The sequence below is a fragment of the Grus americana genome, chromosome 25, assembly GCF_028858705.1.
Source record: "Grus americana isolate bGruAme1 chromosome 25, bGruAme1.mat, whole genome shotgun sequence".
Classification (NCBI taxonomy): Eukaryota; Metazoa; Chordata; class Aves; order Gruiformes; family Gruidae; genus Grus; species Grus americana.
In genome coordinates, this window is record NC_072876.1 from 7,427,948 (window position 1) to 7,442,212 (window position 14,265).

Here is a 14,265-nt window from a genome sequence, read left to right on the forward strand (position 1 = left end):
ACAACCCTCTGGGCTGGTGAGAGAGACCCGGGCTGGCAGTAACCTCAGCCCCACGGCAGTAACCTCAGCCCCAGTGCTGCACACCTCTGCCCCGGGCGGTTTGTGGACAAAGCCAGCGCAGAGAGCATGGCAGACTCATTTAGGTTAGAAAAGACCTTTAAGATCAAGTCCAGCTGTAAACAGAATGCCAGCGCAAGGCTCCCAACAATCAGGTGTTTTGGTTTTGGGGGTTTTTTTTATATATATACCTGAGGAGTTTGCAGAGGTTACTGCAAGGAACAGGCATAACCCAGGAGGGCTGCAGCAGGCTACATCTCTGCTTGCCTTCCTGGGTGTGACTGATCCCAAAAGAAGCAGGGCTAGAGCCCTTCCAAAAGCCTCCTGCTGCCAGGGGAAGCTCTTCATTTAAATCCCAGAAGAGGAAGCTGCTATTTGAGTCAGGAAGGGGATTTCTCTCTGCAAAACACGAATGCCAAGAAAGCTTTTGATCTCTAGGCTGAGCTAGCAAAGGGGTTACGTACAAATCCCTGTTTCTGTTTCGTGAGCCCTGGCTTGTTCTTCCCTGGGTGTGGGGGATTTGTTCGCGGGGAGGGGAGAAAACACCTGCAGCCCAAGGGACCATGGGGCCGAGATGTGGCCCTTGGGCTTCTCCAGGGTGCACCCAAGCAGATGGCGCTCCTGCTTCGCGCGTCCCCGCCGCCCAGGGCTGTCGAGGCAGGCGGTTTCCTGGAACCGGATCCTCGGCCTCGACAGAGCCGCCTCTGCCATCACCGCCTGTAGCCATGGACCTGCGAGCGGAGCTGCTGAAGTCCATCTGGTACGCCTTCACCGCCTTGGACGTGGAGAAGAGCGGCAAGGTCTCCAAATCCCAGCTCAAAGTGAGTCCCCAGAGGATCTCGGACAGCCCCGGCATGGGGCTGGAGGGTGGGCTGTGAGGGGCAAAGTGGGCCCAGGGATGCTTGCATCCCGCTGGGGTTTCCACAGAGGAACTGTTAAATATTAAGATTAGTAAGAACTTGGTGGTGTCTCCATGCTGGTTTTGGTGAAGTTCTCCATCTCTTCATTGTCTCCTTTTAAAAAAAAACAAAGGCAGGGGGAGTTAATGCTCAAAGGTATTTTCAAGGTGAAAACGAGGAAAAATCTAATTTTTAGTTATTTTCAGTTTCTTATTTTTTTTATGCCCAATTAACAACCCAAACTCGGTTTATATTTTCTTGCTTGCCGAAGCACCCACATTTCTGCTTCCTGTTCAGCCAGCGGGTCGGTAGGTAAAGGCAGACCATTTTAAAACTAAAACTCCTGGTGGTCTGGCCAGAAATAACACAGTGCTTTAAAAAAAAATCTCTGCTTTCCCCTCTCCCCCACCCCCTTAGCAGCTTTACAGAGGACTCCTGCGTTCAGCCCTTCACCAAAACCATCGTGGCTTTGAAAGCTTTTTTTGTCTGCCTCTGGGACGGGGTCTGGTCGAATCCGTCAGGTTGTACCTTGGCTTCGACAATAATTAACTGATTTTTGGTTGTTTTTTTTCCCTTTGCAAATGATGGGACTCCTTTTTTGTTGTCATTTAAACGTCCTGTTGTGGTTCTTGAGCTGGTGCCGGGGTTGGAAGTGCCAGTTGGAGCAGGGGGCTGTGATGCAGAAGAAAGACCTGAGCTAGAAACATGCAAAACACGGGGAGATGTTGCGTCAGGACTTGGCAGCCGCTGCAAGTCTGGGAGATGAGTTGTGAAACACTGCAAAGAAACCTCTTTGCATCTATTCTCTCTACTTTATAGGGCTTCCCCCAGGACAGGCTGCAGGGAAGGTGCTGGGCTCGGCACTGGGGACATGTTTTGTTCAAAAATTAGGAGTTTTTGTTGCAGGGGGCTGGAGGAGAAGCAGCAGGAGCTGGGCTGCTCCTGCTTAGCTGCTGCCTCTGCAGCCAAGAGCCTTTGGCTGCTCCCCAGAAACTTGTTGCACATGTGCCCTGCAAGCCATGCTCAGCTACTTAAAACTGTAGAAATATCTGAGGGAATTAAGGGAAAATCCCAAAGTAGGCCAGAGCCTAATTCCCCTTGCTAATCCCCACAAAGGGCTGCTGTGCTCCCCTGTACAGCACCTCCCTGCACCCAGGCTTTGGGTCCTGAGCCCAGGCATGCTGCCAGCCCCAAAAGCATCAGCATGAACACGTGTGGCGCTCATCTTGCCAGATCTTTATCACCAGCAACTATGCTGAGGCCACAGAGACCCTAATTTTAACAGCAATTTCGTAGAAAGTTTGTGCAAGGGGGTACAGGGAGCTGCAAACCCTCGTGCAGTGGCTGCGGGGATGCTGGGGATGTAGTTTCCACAGTGGCTTTGCCCAGAGTGACATTGCGGAGGGGAAGGGAATTTGCACCTTGCTGTCTTTCCACCCGCCTTCAGTGCCGAGACAGGACGTCAGCAGGTCGGGCTGCGTCATTCCACGACAAAGCTCAACTCTGGATAACTTTCCGTCTGCCTTGAGGCAGGAGAGAGCTTGTTTCCATCGCCCATGCTGCCAAACGCTGGGTCAGGTTTGCCCCAGCCTACGCAAGCCAACAGCAGTGTTTCTGCTTGTAGGTTCAGTGCAGAAGAAATCCAGGGTCTCGCAGGTTGGAGCAATGATGTGTTAAAGCTGTGGTGGCCATGCCCTCTCCAAACTCCTCCCGGGTTGTGCGAGCTGGGCTGTGCTCTGCTCCCTCACCCAGGCATGTTGCTGCAAGAAGGGTCTTGAACGAGGGTGGGAGAAATGTCGGTGTTCGCAGTATTTGTACCTACAGAAACAAAACTAGCCCCAGGAGCTGGGGTGGGATTTTGCTGGTAGATGAGCAGCACGCCGGCAGGAGCTGAGTGCTTAACAAGTCTGACTTCTCTCCAGCCAGTTGCATAAGTAAATTTAGCAGCGTTTCAGAGTGTGATGGCGAAGCTGCGGGAAGCCATTGGGTTCAGTAGTTGAGTTCTTTGCATGGACACTCCTATGCAAGCGAACGTGTGCACATGTATATGTAAGTGTAGGTGTGTATCTGCACAGGAAGGAAAGACAGTCTTGTGGTTGAGTGCTATGCATCGAGAGATGTCGGGTAGTTCTGTTCCCAGCACGGGCACAAGCCAGCCCTGCTCTTGGATGAGCTTTTACCGTCTCCGTGCCATCACATCCTCCCTGGCAGAGCTGAGAGAGCTACTCCCTGCCTCTGCAGATGCTGGAGGTACGTGGCTCCCACAGGCAGGGCAGAGCTCAGCCCTTCAGGTGGGAGCCACAGAGCATTGTCCTGGTGCTTTTCGGCACCTCTGCTCCACTCCTGTCCTTGTTGCAGAGGGAAAGGAGCAGTTTGCTGAGTGGAGCTCGGTCTCCTGAGGCTGCCCACTACAGCAAAGCCCTTAGGGAGTGGAGAAGAGGAGGCAGGGGGACAGATGAGTGGTTTAAAAGTGTGTCGGGGGGGCACAGGGATCCCCCACTCACTGCATGGTGTTGCAGGCTCAGGGTGCAAATGGCAGGGGAGGTGGCTCTTGCTCGCTTTTGGAGAAAGAGCCCGTAACTCGTGGGAGTCTCTGGGTACAACTTGTGCCTTGGGGGGCTGGGTTAGCACAGTGCAGCTGGTTTATGGACCCCCCCGGGGGCAGGAGGAAGGCGCCTGGCTTGGACTGAAAGCTCCTCTGCTCGTTGCATGCACAAAAGGCTCCTGGTACAGGCCAGTGGGTCCCAGTTTGGCCTGAGAGCAGCTCATCTGTGCAAGCAAGGGGGAAAGCCTTCCCCGAGGTTGGGAGGTGACAGTACCAGGGCTGGGCTTGAGCCAAGGGCTCCTGGCTGATGGGGCAGCGAGGCAGCAGTCTCCGCTCGTGTCCTCCTCACTGCAGAAAATGGGCAACTAAAGGGACCCTCGCCACTGGCAAAAACTCCCAGCGCTGGGGGTCCCCTTGGTCAGGATTCCCTGCACCCACAGCTCTGGGGAGGCTTTGATTTTCTCAGCAGGGCCGGTCTGCTTGCACATGGGGAAACTGAGGCAGCAGCAATGCTCCCTGCACAGTGCAGGAGCCCGGATCCCCCCTCCACCCCCGCCTCCTGGGGCCAGAAGGGTTTGTGCTTCAGCCGGGCTCCAGCCCAAAAGGTCACCCCCAGCCCTGGCATCGCCCCCAGTGTCTCCCACGGGGAAGAAGAAGAGGGGCTGCCATTCTCCAGCGGTGTTAAATATTCCACCCCCGGCTCCGGCTGGCGTCGCCAGTGGCTGTGGAGGAGTGGGAGCAGGGGATGATGGGGGGCAGGACAGCAGAGGAGAGGGTGGAGGGGCTGGCGCTCAGAGGGATTTGGGATGCTCAGGAGTGTCGGGCAGACCTCTGTCCCCATCGGCCATGCCAGAGGGGAAACGTTGTATTGCCAAACCACTCTAAGAGCATCCCTTCCCTTCTCCTCCTCCCCTCACCCTGTTATTTTCCTCTCCTATCCCTCGTTTCAGAGCCTGGGGGGAGTTTCCCACCTCTCCTCTCTCCTTGGGGTTGGGGCAGCCCCAGCCCCATGCACCCACAATCAGCTTGGCCGGGGCTTTCCTCCCCACCCTGCCCCACTTTCATTTTGTAGGTGACCGCTCTGGCGGCCGGAGGGGCTGTGGTTCGCATCATGCCAGGGCGGATGGAGGGGCTTGGGGTGTCAGCCACAGCCGGGGTCACACACAAGACCTCCCAGGGCTTTTTGGGGTGCTGCGAGAGGAGGTGCGACAGATGGGGACAAGGTCTCTCGTTGGAAAGGGGGGATGGGATGCAATTCCCTAACTTTCAATCTATTCTGATGAATTTGTTAGCCATCCTAGAGGGTGCCCAGGGTGTTTCCATCCCTCCCTGCCCCTGCACAGCCCCCGGGGCTGCACCAAACTCCAAAAGGCGCAGCTGTAGCAGCAGCGCTAAGGACTACAGCCCCTCAGTGTTTCAGCGCAGGGTGGAGTCCTGCTGATAAAATCAGTCTGGAGGGTAAAAAAGAGAAAGAAAATCTGGTTGAGCAAGAACCATATCCAGCTGCAGAAGCAGCTCCTCTCCTGCTGGGAGGAAATTTCCAGCCCTGCATGGAGAGGAGCAGGGATGCTGCACACCATCTCCTCCAGCCCCTCTCTTGAAACCTTGGCAAGCTGCATCTACAAATCTTACAGGCTGTCTCTGCAGACCCTGGTGCAATGGGACAGCATCAATTTGGGATGCTTGTTTAACCATCTCCTGCTTGCTAGGAGGTCAAGACAAGGAGACAACCGCCTGCCCGGCATCATGAATCAGAGATGCTGGTGGTGCCCATGGGCAGTCTTGCTCTGGGCTCTGGCTGCTGGCCCGGCAGCGGCGTGGGCTTTCCAGCATGTGGGAAATTCAAGAGATTCAAAACATGCTTTGTTTTGGGGGATTTGAACAAAAATGGTCTGGTTGGTGACACTCGCAGACTGCTTCTGGAGATGGTGTGTCTCCAGATCACCCTTGTCTGCTCTCATTCCAGACAAAACCTTTTCTTAGTTTCTTATAAATCATATTTTCATCTCTGTGTCTTTTTGTATCCCTTTGGCAGAAAGCAACCACCACCAGGCTGGGCGCTGTCATCAGTTATGTTTTCTAGAAATCACTAAGGGCAGCTGCCAAACAGCATGGCTTGGGGTGGCTTATCTTCTCTAGATCAAAGCATGTCCTGTTTGCTCTGTAATGTTTGAAACGGCTCTTTCTTTAAAAGAAAAAAAAAGAAAAAAAAGAAAGTGCCCTATGTGTCAAGAAAGAAAAGAAACCAATGTGGAAAAATTCTCACTTTTTGCCTGTTTCTAAATGATTTCCTAAGGTTTGTATTTGGGAATATCCCCCATCCCTCTGCCAAACCACACCTCACTGCCGTGGCTGCAGGGAGGTGATGCCGGACAGGGCACAGTCCCCGCGTGGGTGGGTGGCACCGTGGGGATGGGCTGGGGCAGGGTTGGAGGTTGTTCACCTTCTCCCCGTCCCTCCTGCTCGGCCAGGTGCTGTCTCACAACCTGTACACAGTGCTGTGCATCCCTCACGATCCCGTGGCACTGGAAGAGCATTTCCGTGATGATGATGATGGGCCGGTGTCCAGCCAGGGCTACATGCCGTACCTCAACAAGTACATCCTGGATAAGGTGAGCCCCTTGGCCATCCCCCCAACCTGCTGCATCTCAGGTGGGAACACCACAGTCCCTGGTCTGCTCCCGCATCCCACAGGAGCCCCATGGGAGCCCCATGGTTCTGCTCCCCTCTGCTCTTGGCGATCCCATGCCTTGATGGGTGGAAAAAGGATACAGAGAGTTGGGGAGTGCTCAGGTGAATGCCAAAATGAGCAAGAAGTTTTTATTACCCAACGTCTCCTCAGCACGGACGAATTCAGCCCTTTTTGTCATGGCTCTGGATGGAGATGCAAATCCACCAGGGTTTCCTAAAGAGCTCAGAGAGAGAGATCACCCAGCAGCTTGTTCCCAGTCCTTTTTTCCTCTCCACCCCTCATTTGGCAAAGAGGAGGACAAGGTGCCGGGGCAGGAGCAGAGGTTGGGGTGGGCAGGGGCTTTGTCCTTTTTTTCTGCGGCTCAGAGGGACCTTTGTTTGGCACAGCGAGACTTTGCGGCTGGGTGCTCGTTTTCTCCAGACATGGGAGGAGAGGAAAAATGACTGACAACTTTCTTCCACTGTGTGTTCAACAGAAGCGGGGGCCCAGAGCTGGGTGCAGTAACCCTTCCCTCCCCTGTCACTTCCCCAGGGCTGAGCCGTGCCTCTCCCCAGCATGCTGTGCTCCGTGCCGGTCTCTGTGCTGGTCTTTGCCTTGCCCTGAGCTGATCAGGAGCTGCCCAGCCTGGTACAGGGATGCTGATCTCAGCTGCAGGGATCTGGTCTGCAGCAAGCGAGGGCAGAATCTTCCCCAGCTCCCTCTGCCCAGGGCAGGCAGCTGCCCAAGGTCAGCCCAGCCCAATCTCCCCATCACAGAGAGGCCAAAATCCTTCCAGTTTCCCATGTGATTCTTTGGGAGGTGACCTTTAAAACCCCTTCTGCTGATTTCGCATTGCTAATAAAATCCCAGAGGCAGCCTGAGAAGGGGAAGTGGGTTTTCCTAGTAAGAGAGGCTTTCAGCTTTCCACCACCCAAAGGTTTTTCTCCGGCTCTGCTGCTGCAGGTTCCGGTTTGCCCTCATGCTGGCAGCTCACACAGCCAGGATGGAGCGGCCAGATGCGGCTGGGCTCCTTCGGTCCCCTTCACAGTTCACCGGTGTCACACCAAAATTGCTGCATGAAGCAGCTCGTGATGCCAGGCAGATGGTTGCAGAAGCTCGTGGAGAGGCAGTGGGGCCAAAGTTGATGGAGGTGTCATTCCTGCCTTTGCTGCTGCCTGCCTAAGGTCCATCACTTCCCTTTGCTGAGCCCCAGTTCCTCTTTATGGTTGAATGGGATAATGAGAGCGGCCCAAAGCCACGGAGGCGTTAGGGAGGTGGGCTTGGGAGAGCACCACACAATGCTGCATCTGCTTCACCACAGGGTTCCTGCTGGTGCTCCAAAGCCTGGCAGGACATGGCTGAGCCACCATGGCCGTGCTGTGGTGCCCAGGCGCTGCAGCGGTGCTGTAGCATCTTTTCTACCAGCTGGGACACTTTGCTTGCCTGCTTAAGGGACCTGTACTGGGGACGTGTACTCTGGCATCATAGGTCAGTGCCCACTTACACTCTAGGTGTGGGTGCCACGTATCAATCACCCTGTGCTTCTCACCGGCAGGGACAGGAGATTTCAGGTGTGAGCATTTCTTCTCTCCAGTGCCTCACCCCTCCCCATTACCCCCTCTGTAGCCCTGCAGCACCTCGCTCACCCCCCTGGCTCCTGCCCGCAGGTAGAGGAAGGTGCTTTTGTCAAAGAAAATTTTGACGAGCTCTGCTGGACCTTGACAGCGAAGAAGAACTACAAGCCCGACCGGAACGGGAATAGCGTTGTATCCCACCAAGACGCCTTCAAGCTCTGGTGTCTCTTCAACTTTCTGTCCGAAGACAAATACCCTCTCGTCATGGTGCCAGATGAGGTAGGACCTGCCTCTCCCCATCCCCATCCTCCCAGGGCTCTGCGTGCTGGCAGAGGCCCATTTGGGGATGACACATCTTGCTATCGCTTCCTGGCATGTCCCACCACATCCTGCAAGACGTGTGAGAGAGAGCAGGCTGGGGTGGGAGGAGGGGTCTGTCTGCCCTGGGCACCCCCCCACTATGCCCATGGCCACTCCTTCTGCCCAGGGAGAGGGGGGTGACCAGGGAGCAGCTGGGAGGACACCTCCAAAATGCTGAAACCTCTCAAGTATAGATGTCTTGGAGGATGAGGTACAGGCTGGTCCACAGCCTTCCTCTTCTGTGCTCCAAGCCTATGCCAACCAGCTCTTTTGCCTGCTGTGAAATGAATCTGCCAGTTCTCAGAGTCCCAACCAAGGAGCATCCACAGCTCAGCTCCTCCTGGGGGCTGGTCTTTTGCCTAAAGCCCTTGCATCTCACCCAAGGGTTGAGTCAAACATGGTGTTGGAGGAGGACTCATGATTTTCATTGGGGAGAAAGAGAAGATGATGAGAAACCCTTAAAATCTGGTGCAATGGGAGGTTGCTCCCTGTGAAATTGCTGTCAGGCTGGATGGGGCTGTGTCTCTTGGGCTCTTTTTACAGCCTGTGCCACCACAAAGGCAGAGCAGACCCAGTTGTCCCTCTCCATGCCCACTGTCCCTCTCCCTGCCCAGCACCCAGAGAGTTAAAAGTGAGGTACCCAGGTACAGCAAAGCTTCTGACAGCAATCTCCAAATCTCCAAATTCCACCCAACATTTAGAGGGGGAGGTTCTGCCTTCTCAGGGGGGGTCAGTTCAAACCCCCGCGAGAAGGTGGGCAGATCTGGGGAGGAGGGACAAGCTCAGAAGCCAAGACTGGCCTCACCCAGAGAAGCTCAGCTGGGCAAGCAGCTGCTGTCTGCTCCTACACCATCAGTCTCCTGAGATCAGCAGAAAACCAAAAAAAAAAAAAAAAAAAGGCAAAAAGAGACAAGAAGCACAGTGCTGCGCAGATGTAGGACGGTGACCGCACTTCCTGCTCTCTGGGAGAGGTGTTTCCTGTTCCCCAGACCATGACAAACTCAATCATCTTCTGCTTACAGGGCTGAGCTTGAAAAAAAAAAACACAAAAAGAAAAAAGAAACGACATTAAATTCTTGCCCTTTTCCTAGTTAGATGATGTAAAAAAATCCAGCTGGGTGTGGGGGCTCTGCAGTGTTTCACCTTTCTGCGTCACCCACCCTCTTTGGTCCCTAGATTGTGGGTAGAGTAGAGCTGGCAGCAAAACTTGAGCTGAAGTAAGTCTTCCTGACATCAATTAACAATTTTAGCTCTTTTTTTAAAGCAATTTCTTTCCAATTTCAAAATGACACTCATCTCCTCCATAGGCACCTCTTCCTCTGCTCCTCCCCAGTGTTTTTACAATGTCAGCTGGAAACCAGAGGTCAGGGCCGTGGTCTGAGACACCCACCTTGCAGGCTGCACAGCGGGGACAGCAGCGTTGGTCCGTTCTCCCTCAGGCACTTGACTTCTGTGGAGTTTTCTCACTCTGCAGACAAACAAGCCAAAACTATCTCAGCTTTGTGGTTAAAAGGAAAAACTTCATAGTAGTGGTCAAGCTCTAACTCAGTGTCAAATCCTGAGCCTGCCTGCTGCCTAGAACAGCTTGGCCATGATCATCAACCATCACAAGGGGTGATACCTCTGGGAATAAGGGTCCTGCATCTCCAGGCTGGAAAGAGATGTGGTCTTGGGCTCTCCAAAATGGTTTGGTGGGGTGGGGATGGCTCTCACTTCTCCCTATCACTGAGCTCCCCATCCCCACAGGTGGAGTACCTGCTGAAGAAGATCTGCACGGCCATGAACGTGGAGCTGAACTCCTGTGAGCTGGATGACTACCTCTCCCAAGAGCCGCAGGGGCAGGGGGGGCTGACGGTCTGGCAGTTCCTGGACATGGTGAACTCGGGACGGTTCCTGCGAGGCATTGAGCAGGAGGCCGTCAGCATGGCCGTGGAGGAGGTGTACCAGGAGGTTATAGAGGATGTGCTCAAACAGGCAAGGAGCCCACATGTCCTGGGGCACAACCCCTGTCCTGCCCCCCACCCTGTTTTTGATCCCCACATCTCTTGGGTGCAGGGCTACCTCTGGAAGAAGGGCCAGCTGAGGAGGAACTGGTCAGAGCGGTGGTTCACGCTGAAGCCCAGTGTCCTGTCCTACTACATGAGCGAGGAACGGAAGGAGAAGAAGGGGAGCATCGCATTGGACAAGCACTGCTGCGTGGAGGTATGGCCCGGGCCATGCTCAGCTGGGGGACAGGAGATGCAGGAGACCCCCTTCAGACCCTGTGAAGAGGAACCCAAGAATACACAATTTCACATTCACAAGCATAGGAGAGCCAGTCCTGTGGCTGAAGAAAGTGGGGATAAGGTGAGGTACAGGGGCATAATGCCATCCTGTCTCCTCTCCCTGCAGGTGCTGCCTGACCGGGATGGGAAGAGGTGCATGTTCTGCGTGAAGACCTCCTCCCGCACCTACGAGATGAGCGCCTCTGACACCCGGCAGCGCCAGGAGTGGACGCTAGGTCCGTGCCCACCCTGCGCCTCCTCTTCAGCTTCCCCATGCCCCCCTATGTCCCCGCTGACTGTCCCTTTCCCTCCCTAGCCATCCAGATGGCCATCCGGCTGCAGGCTGAGGGCAAGAAGTCCCTGCACAAAGACCTGAAGCAGAAGCGACGGGAGCAGCGGGAGCAACGGGAGCAGCGCAAGGCAGCCAAGGAGGAGGAGACACAGCGGCTCAAGCAGCTCCAGGAGGAGAAGGAGCGGAAGCTGCAGGAGCTGGAGCTGCTCAAGGAGGCCCAGCGGCAGGCAGAGATACTCCTGCAAGAGGAGGAGCAGCGGCGGAGGCAGCAGCATGAGGAGATGCAGAGGACCTTGGAGATCCAGCTGCGGGAGGCTGAGCAGGTGGGTGCATCCTCATGGCTTGTCCAGGAGACGAGGACAACCTGCCCTGGGGTGTATGAAGCTGAGCAAGGGGGCAGGTGAGAGGCAAGTGGTAGTGCCAGGATGGCCAGTGAGCCCATTTCTGACTCTGCGGCCAGCGCTGGCTCCAAATTAAGTGGTGTGTCTCCCTGGAGACAGCCTTGCTTTGGAGCTCTCTCCAGGGGCTCTTCCTGGTGTGGGAGACATCTGGCCCCATCCACCCAGGGATGCAGGGGTAAGCGGAGTCCTGGGGCCAGTGGCGGTGGCTTTGCCAGCTGATGGCTCCTCTCCCTGCTGCAGGCTCGCGCGTCCATGCAGGCAGAGATGGTCCTGAAGGAAGCGGAAGCAGAGCGTCAGCGCAAGCGCATCCTGGAGCTGGAGGACATGCAGGAGCGTCTCCAGGAGGCTCTGCAGCAGGAGGTGAAAGCACGGCAGGATGAAGAGTCTGTGAGATACGCGCAGGCCAGGTAGGATCAGGGCATCCCTGCTCCTCCTCGACCAGCCCCACTCGCAGGGCAGCGGCTGGGCGTGGGGACACACTCCCCAGGGCAATGCAATGCTCTTTGGGGTACTGGGGTGTGCTGGTGACTTCCCAGTATGCCAGCAGGAATGGGGGAAGCTGGTGGATGAAGTGGCAGAGGGACGTCCTCACCTCTTGCTCTTCATTGACAGGCTACTGGCTGAGGAAGAGGAGAAGCTGAAGCAGCTGATGAAGCTGAAGGAGGAGCAAGAGGAATATATCATCAAAACTCAGCGGGAGAAGCAAGTCCTCAAGCAGGAGATGGAGAACAAGAACAAGTGTCTGGAAGAGGCACAGAAGCAGCTGGAAGAAGTGAGAGTGAACAGGCAGCGGGCAGACCAAGACGTCATGGTGAGCATCACATCAGTGCCACATCCCTTTGTGCTATGAGCCCCTGGGGGACTTCCCAGCCCTCCCTGAGTCACCTCCACACTGGGGAGGACCCGGCAGCTTTGGGGACCAAGGTGGCATTGCCTCGGGGGTTTTCTGAGCCGTGCCATGCTCTGGCGCGGGGTGATTCAGTGGCTGAGATGAGACAAGCGTGTCCTGCCCTGGGGGGACAGTGCTGGTGTCCAGTGCAGTATCGACAGTGGGAGTGTGCGGAAGGGGCAGGACTGGAGGAGGAGCAGAAAACGTAGAGGAGGGTGAGCTGGGTCTCCATCCCAGAGGGAGCCTCCAATCCAGGCTTACTCAGGGAAGGGAAACTACTGCCTGCGGTCCTGGGTCGGGGGCTGTCGGGCGGCTGGCTCACCCCTCTCCTCCATCCCCTCCCAGGCGGCCCAGCGGAAGCTGCGACAGGCCAGCACCAACGTCAAGCACTGGAACGTCCAGATGAACCGACTGATGCACCCCATCGGGCCGGGAGGTAGGAGACCAGCCATCACACCCTCCCCAGCCCCTCCTGAGCACGGCCACGCTGGGGCACAAGCCCAGTCTCCCACCCATCTTCCACTCTTTGGGGGCGTCTGGGGATTGGAAGGACCCTTGTCTTTCAGATAAGATACCCCAATGTCTCTAGCAAGGAGAGACCCCGCAACCCTTTTCCTTAGCTGAAAGGTTAATTTGGATCCTAGGTAAACAATCCTCTTCTTCTATCCATTCCCAGACAAACGTACGAATGTGAGTGGAGGAGGATTTGCTGGCTACCAACCTCTCGTCTCCCAGAGAGATTCTTCCCTCAAACTCAAGCAGAAAGTGGAGGATAAAGACAGCGACCCCACGAGGGACAACAGCAAGGAAAATGTGAGCAATGGTGGGAACAGCGGCACGCCGCTGTCTCCGGATGCGGACACCATGGCCACAGAGCCCACCAACTAACTAGCCCGGCAGGATGACAGAGCCCAGCAGGGAACTGTGGGGCCCAGCACGTCCCTCCGAGCAGACACAGTCAATGTGGCCATCTCTGGATGGAGACGAGTGGGGACCAGCACAGAGCCTATAGGTGACTACATATAAGGCAGAGATGCTCCCATTTTCTTCAGGGAAGAGCTGCAGCCACGACGTGCCAGGAGACTCAGCCCAACATGGGGGAGAAGGCAGCAGGACCATCTCCTCTGGGCTGCCCAGGTGTGGGTCCTGGACTCAACTGCCCAGCCTCTGTTTTCCACCTCTGCCTAAAAAAAAAAAAAAAAAAAAAAAAAAGCCACCAGTGGATCTGGACTGCGTGGCCCAGGGCTACAGTTCCCCCTTTGGTTTCTACCAGCAACCCTTCTGCATCACCCACTGCACCCATGGGTGCATGGCCCTGCAACGGCGGCTGCCAGGGAAGCCTTGGCAGACTGAGCAGTGGCTTCTCGCCGCCCCTGCGGAAAGGCCAGGGTGTCCTTTGCGTTCCCTGAAGGTGGTGGTTAGTCACGGGAGTCACGTAGATGTTAGCAGAAACCAACAAGCAATAAAGCCTTTGGAGCCGCTGGCCCGCAGACGACCTTCCCCACACATCTGTGGCCCTGCAGGCACCAGATCTCCCTTCTCAGCAGTGTGGGGTTTTGATTCTCACTGCAGAAAAGAGCCCACTAACAGAAAACAGATGCCACCCGTGGAAAGAGGCCTCACCAGTGGATTTTAGGTTGGTCTGTGGAGGGCCGAGAGGGACACAGATGCTGCTGAACTGGCCACAGATGATGAACTCCTCTCTGGGTGGCAGGGCTGGCACAGCGGTATCTTCTGGGAGGACCAACACCTCTTTATGACTAATTAAGAAGGTATAAGAAGGTAACAGTGTTCTGGGCTTTGTTTAGGTCTTTGCCCTTGGACTGCAGGATCCTGTTTCAGGAGTCCTGGTTCAGGATCTGGTGCAAGGCCTGCAGAAGGCAACAGCAAAGACTCCCAGAGGCTATCTAAACTGGAGCTGGTGGCCATGGTGGCTCTCTTCGGTAACACTGGCCTGGCCTGTCTCCTCCAGCTAATTTGCTCCCTGAAAGACTGAGAACAAAAGCCAAGTCTGCTGGCAAACCTCCCTGCACAGAAAAAAAAAAAACCCACAGCCCCAAACCATGCCAACATTGGGGTTAGTTTTTCCAAGCACCTCTTTTTAAATACAGTCCCATTCACCTGTGACTTTGGGGTCTTTATTGTACGTGTCACAGAGCCCCGATCGCATAAGGGTCCCCTCTGGAAACAGGCACCAGTAGCAAGCCCTGAATCAAACCCCAGTTTACAGTTGCCCGTGCTGATTAACTGCAGTTCGTTAGGGAGATTACAATCTATTTCCTACTCTTTCAGCGTTTGCTCACACAGCTCTTT

General features: G+C 55.4%; 1 protein-coding gene across 1 annotated transcript; it reads left to right on the forward strand.

Annotated features, from left to right (window-relative positions):
• The first annotated feature begins 558 nt into the window (after nt 1–558).
• Nucleotides 559–14,079, forward strand: DEF6 (DEF6 guanine nucleotide exchange factor). The gene is made up of 11 exons (XM_054804177.1): nt 559–878; nt 5,973–6,113; nt 7,840–8,025; nt 9,853–10,080; nt 10,162–10,308; nt 10,498–10,606; nt 10,687–10,985; nt 11,304–11,470; nt 11,676–11,874; nt 12,298–12,388; nt 12,629–14,079. The coding sequence occupies exons 1-11, from the start codon at nt 621–623 to the stop codon at nt 12,838–12,840; spliced, it is 2,037 nt and encodes a 678-aa protein (XP_054660152.1). The 5' UTR covers nt 559–620; the 3' UTR covers nt 12,841–14,079.
• The last annotated feature ends 186 nt before the right edge of the window (nt 14,080–14,265 follow it).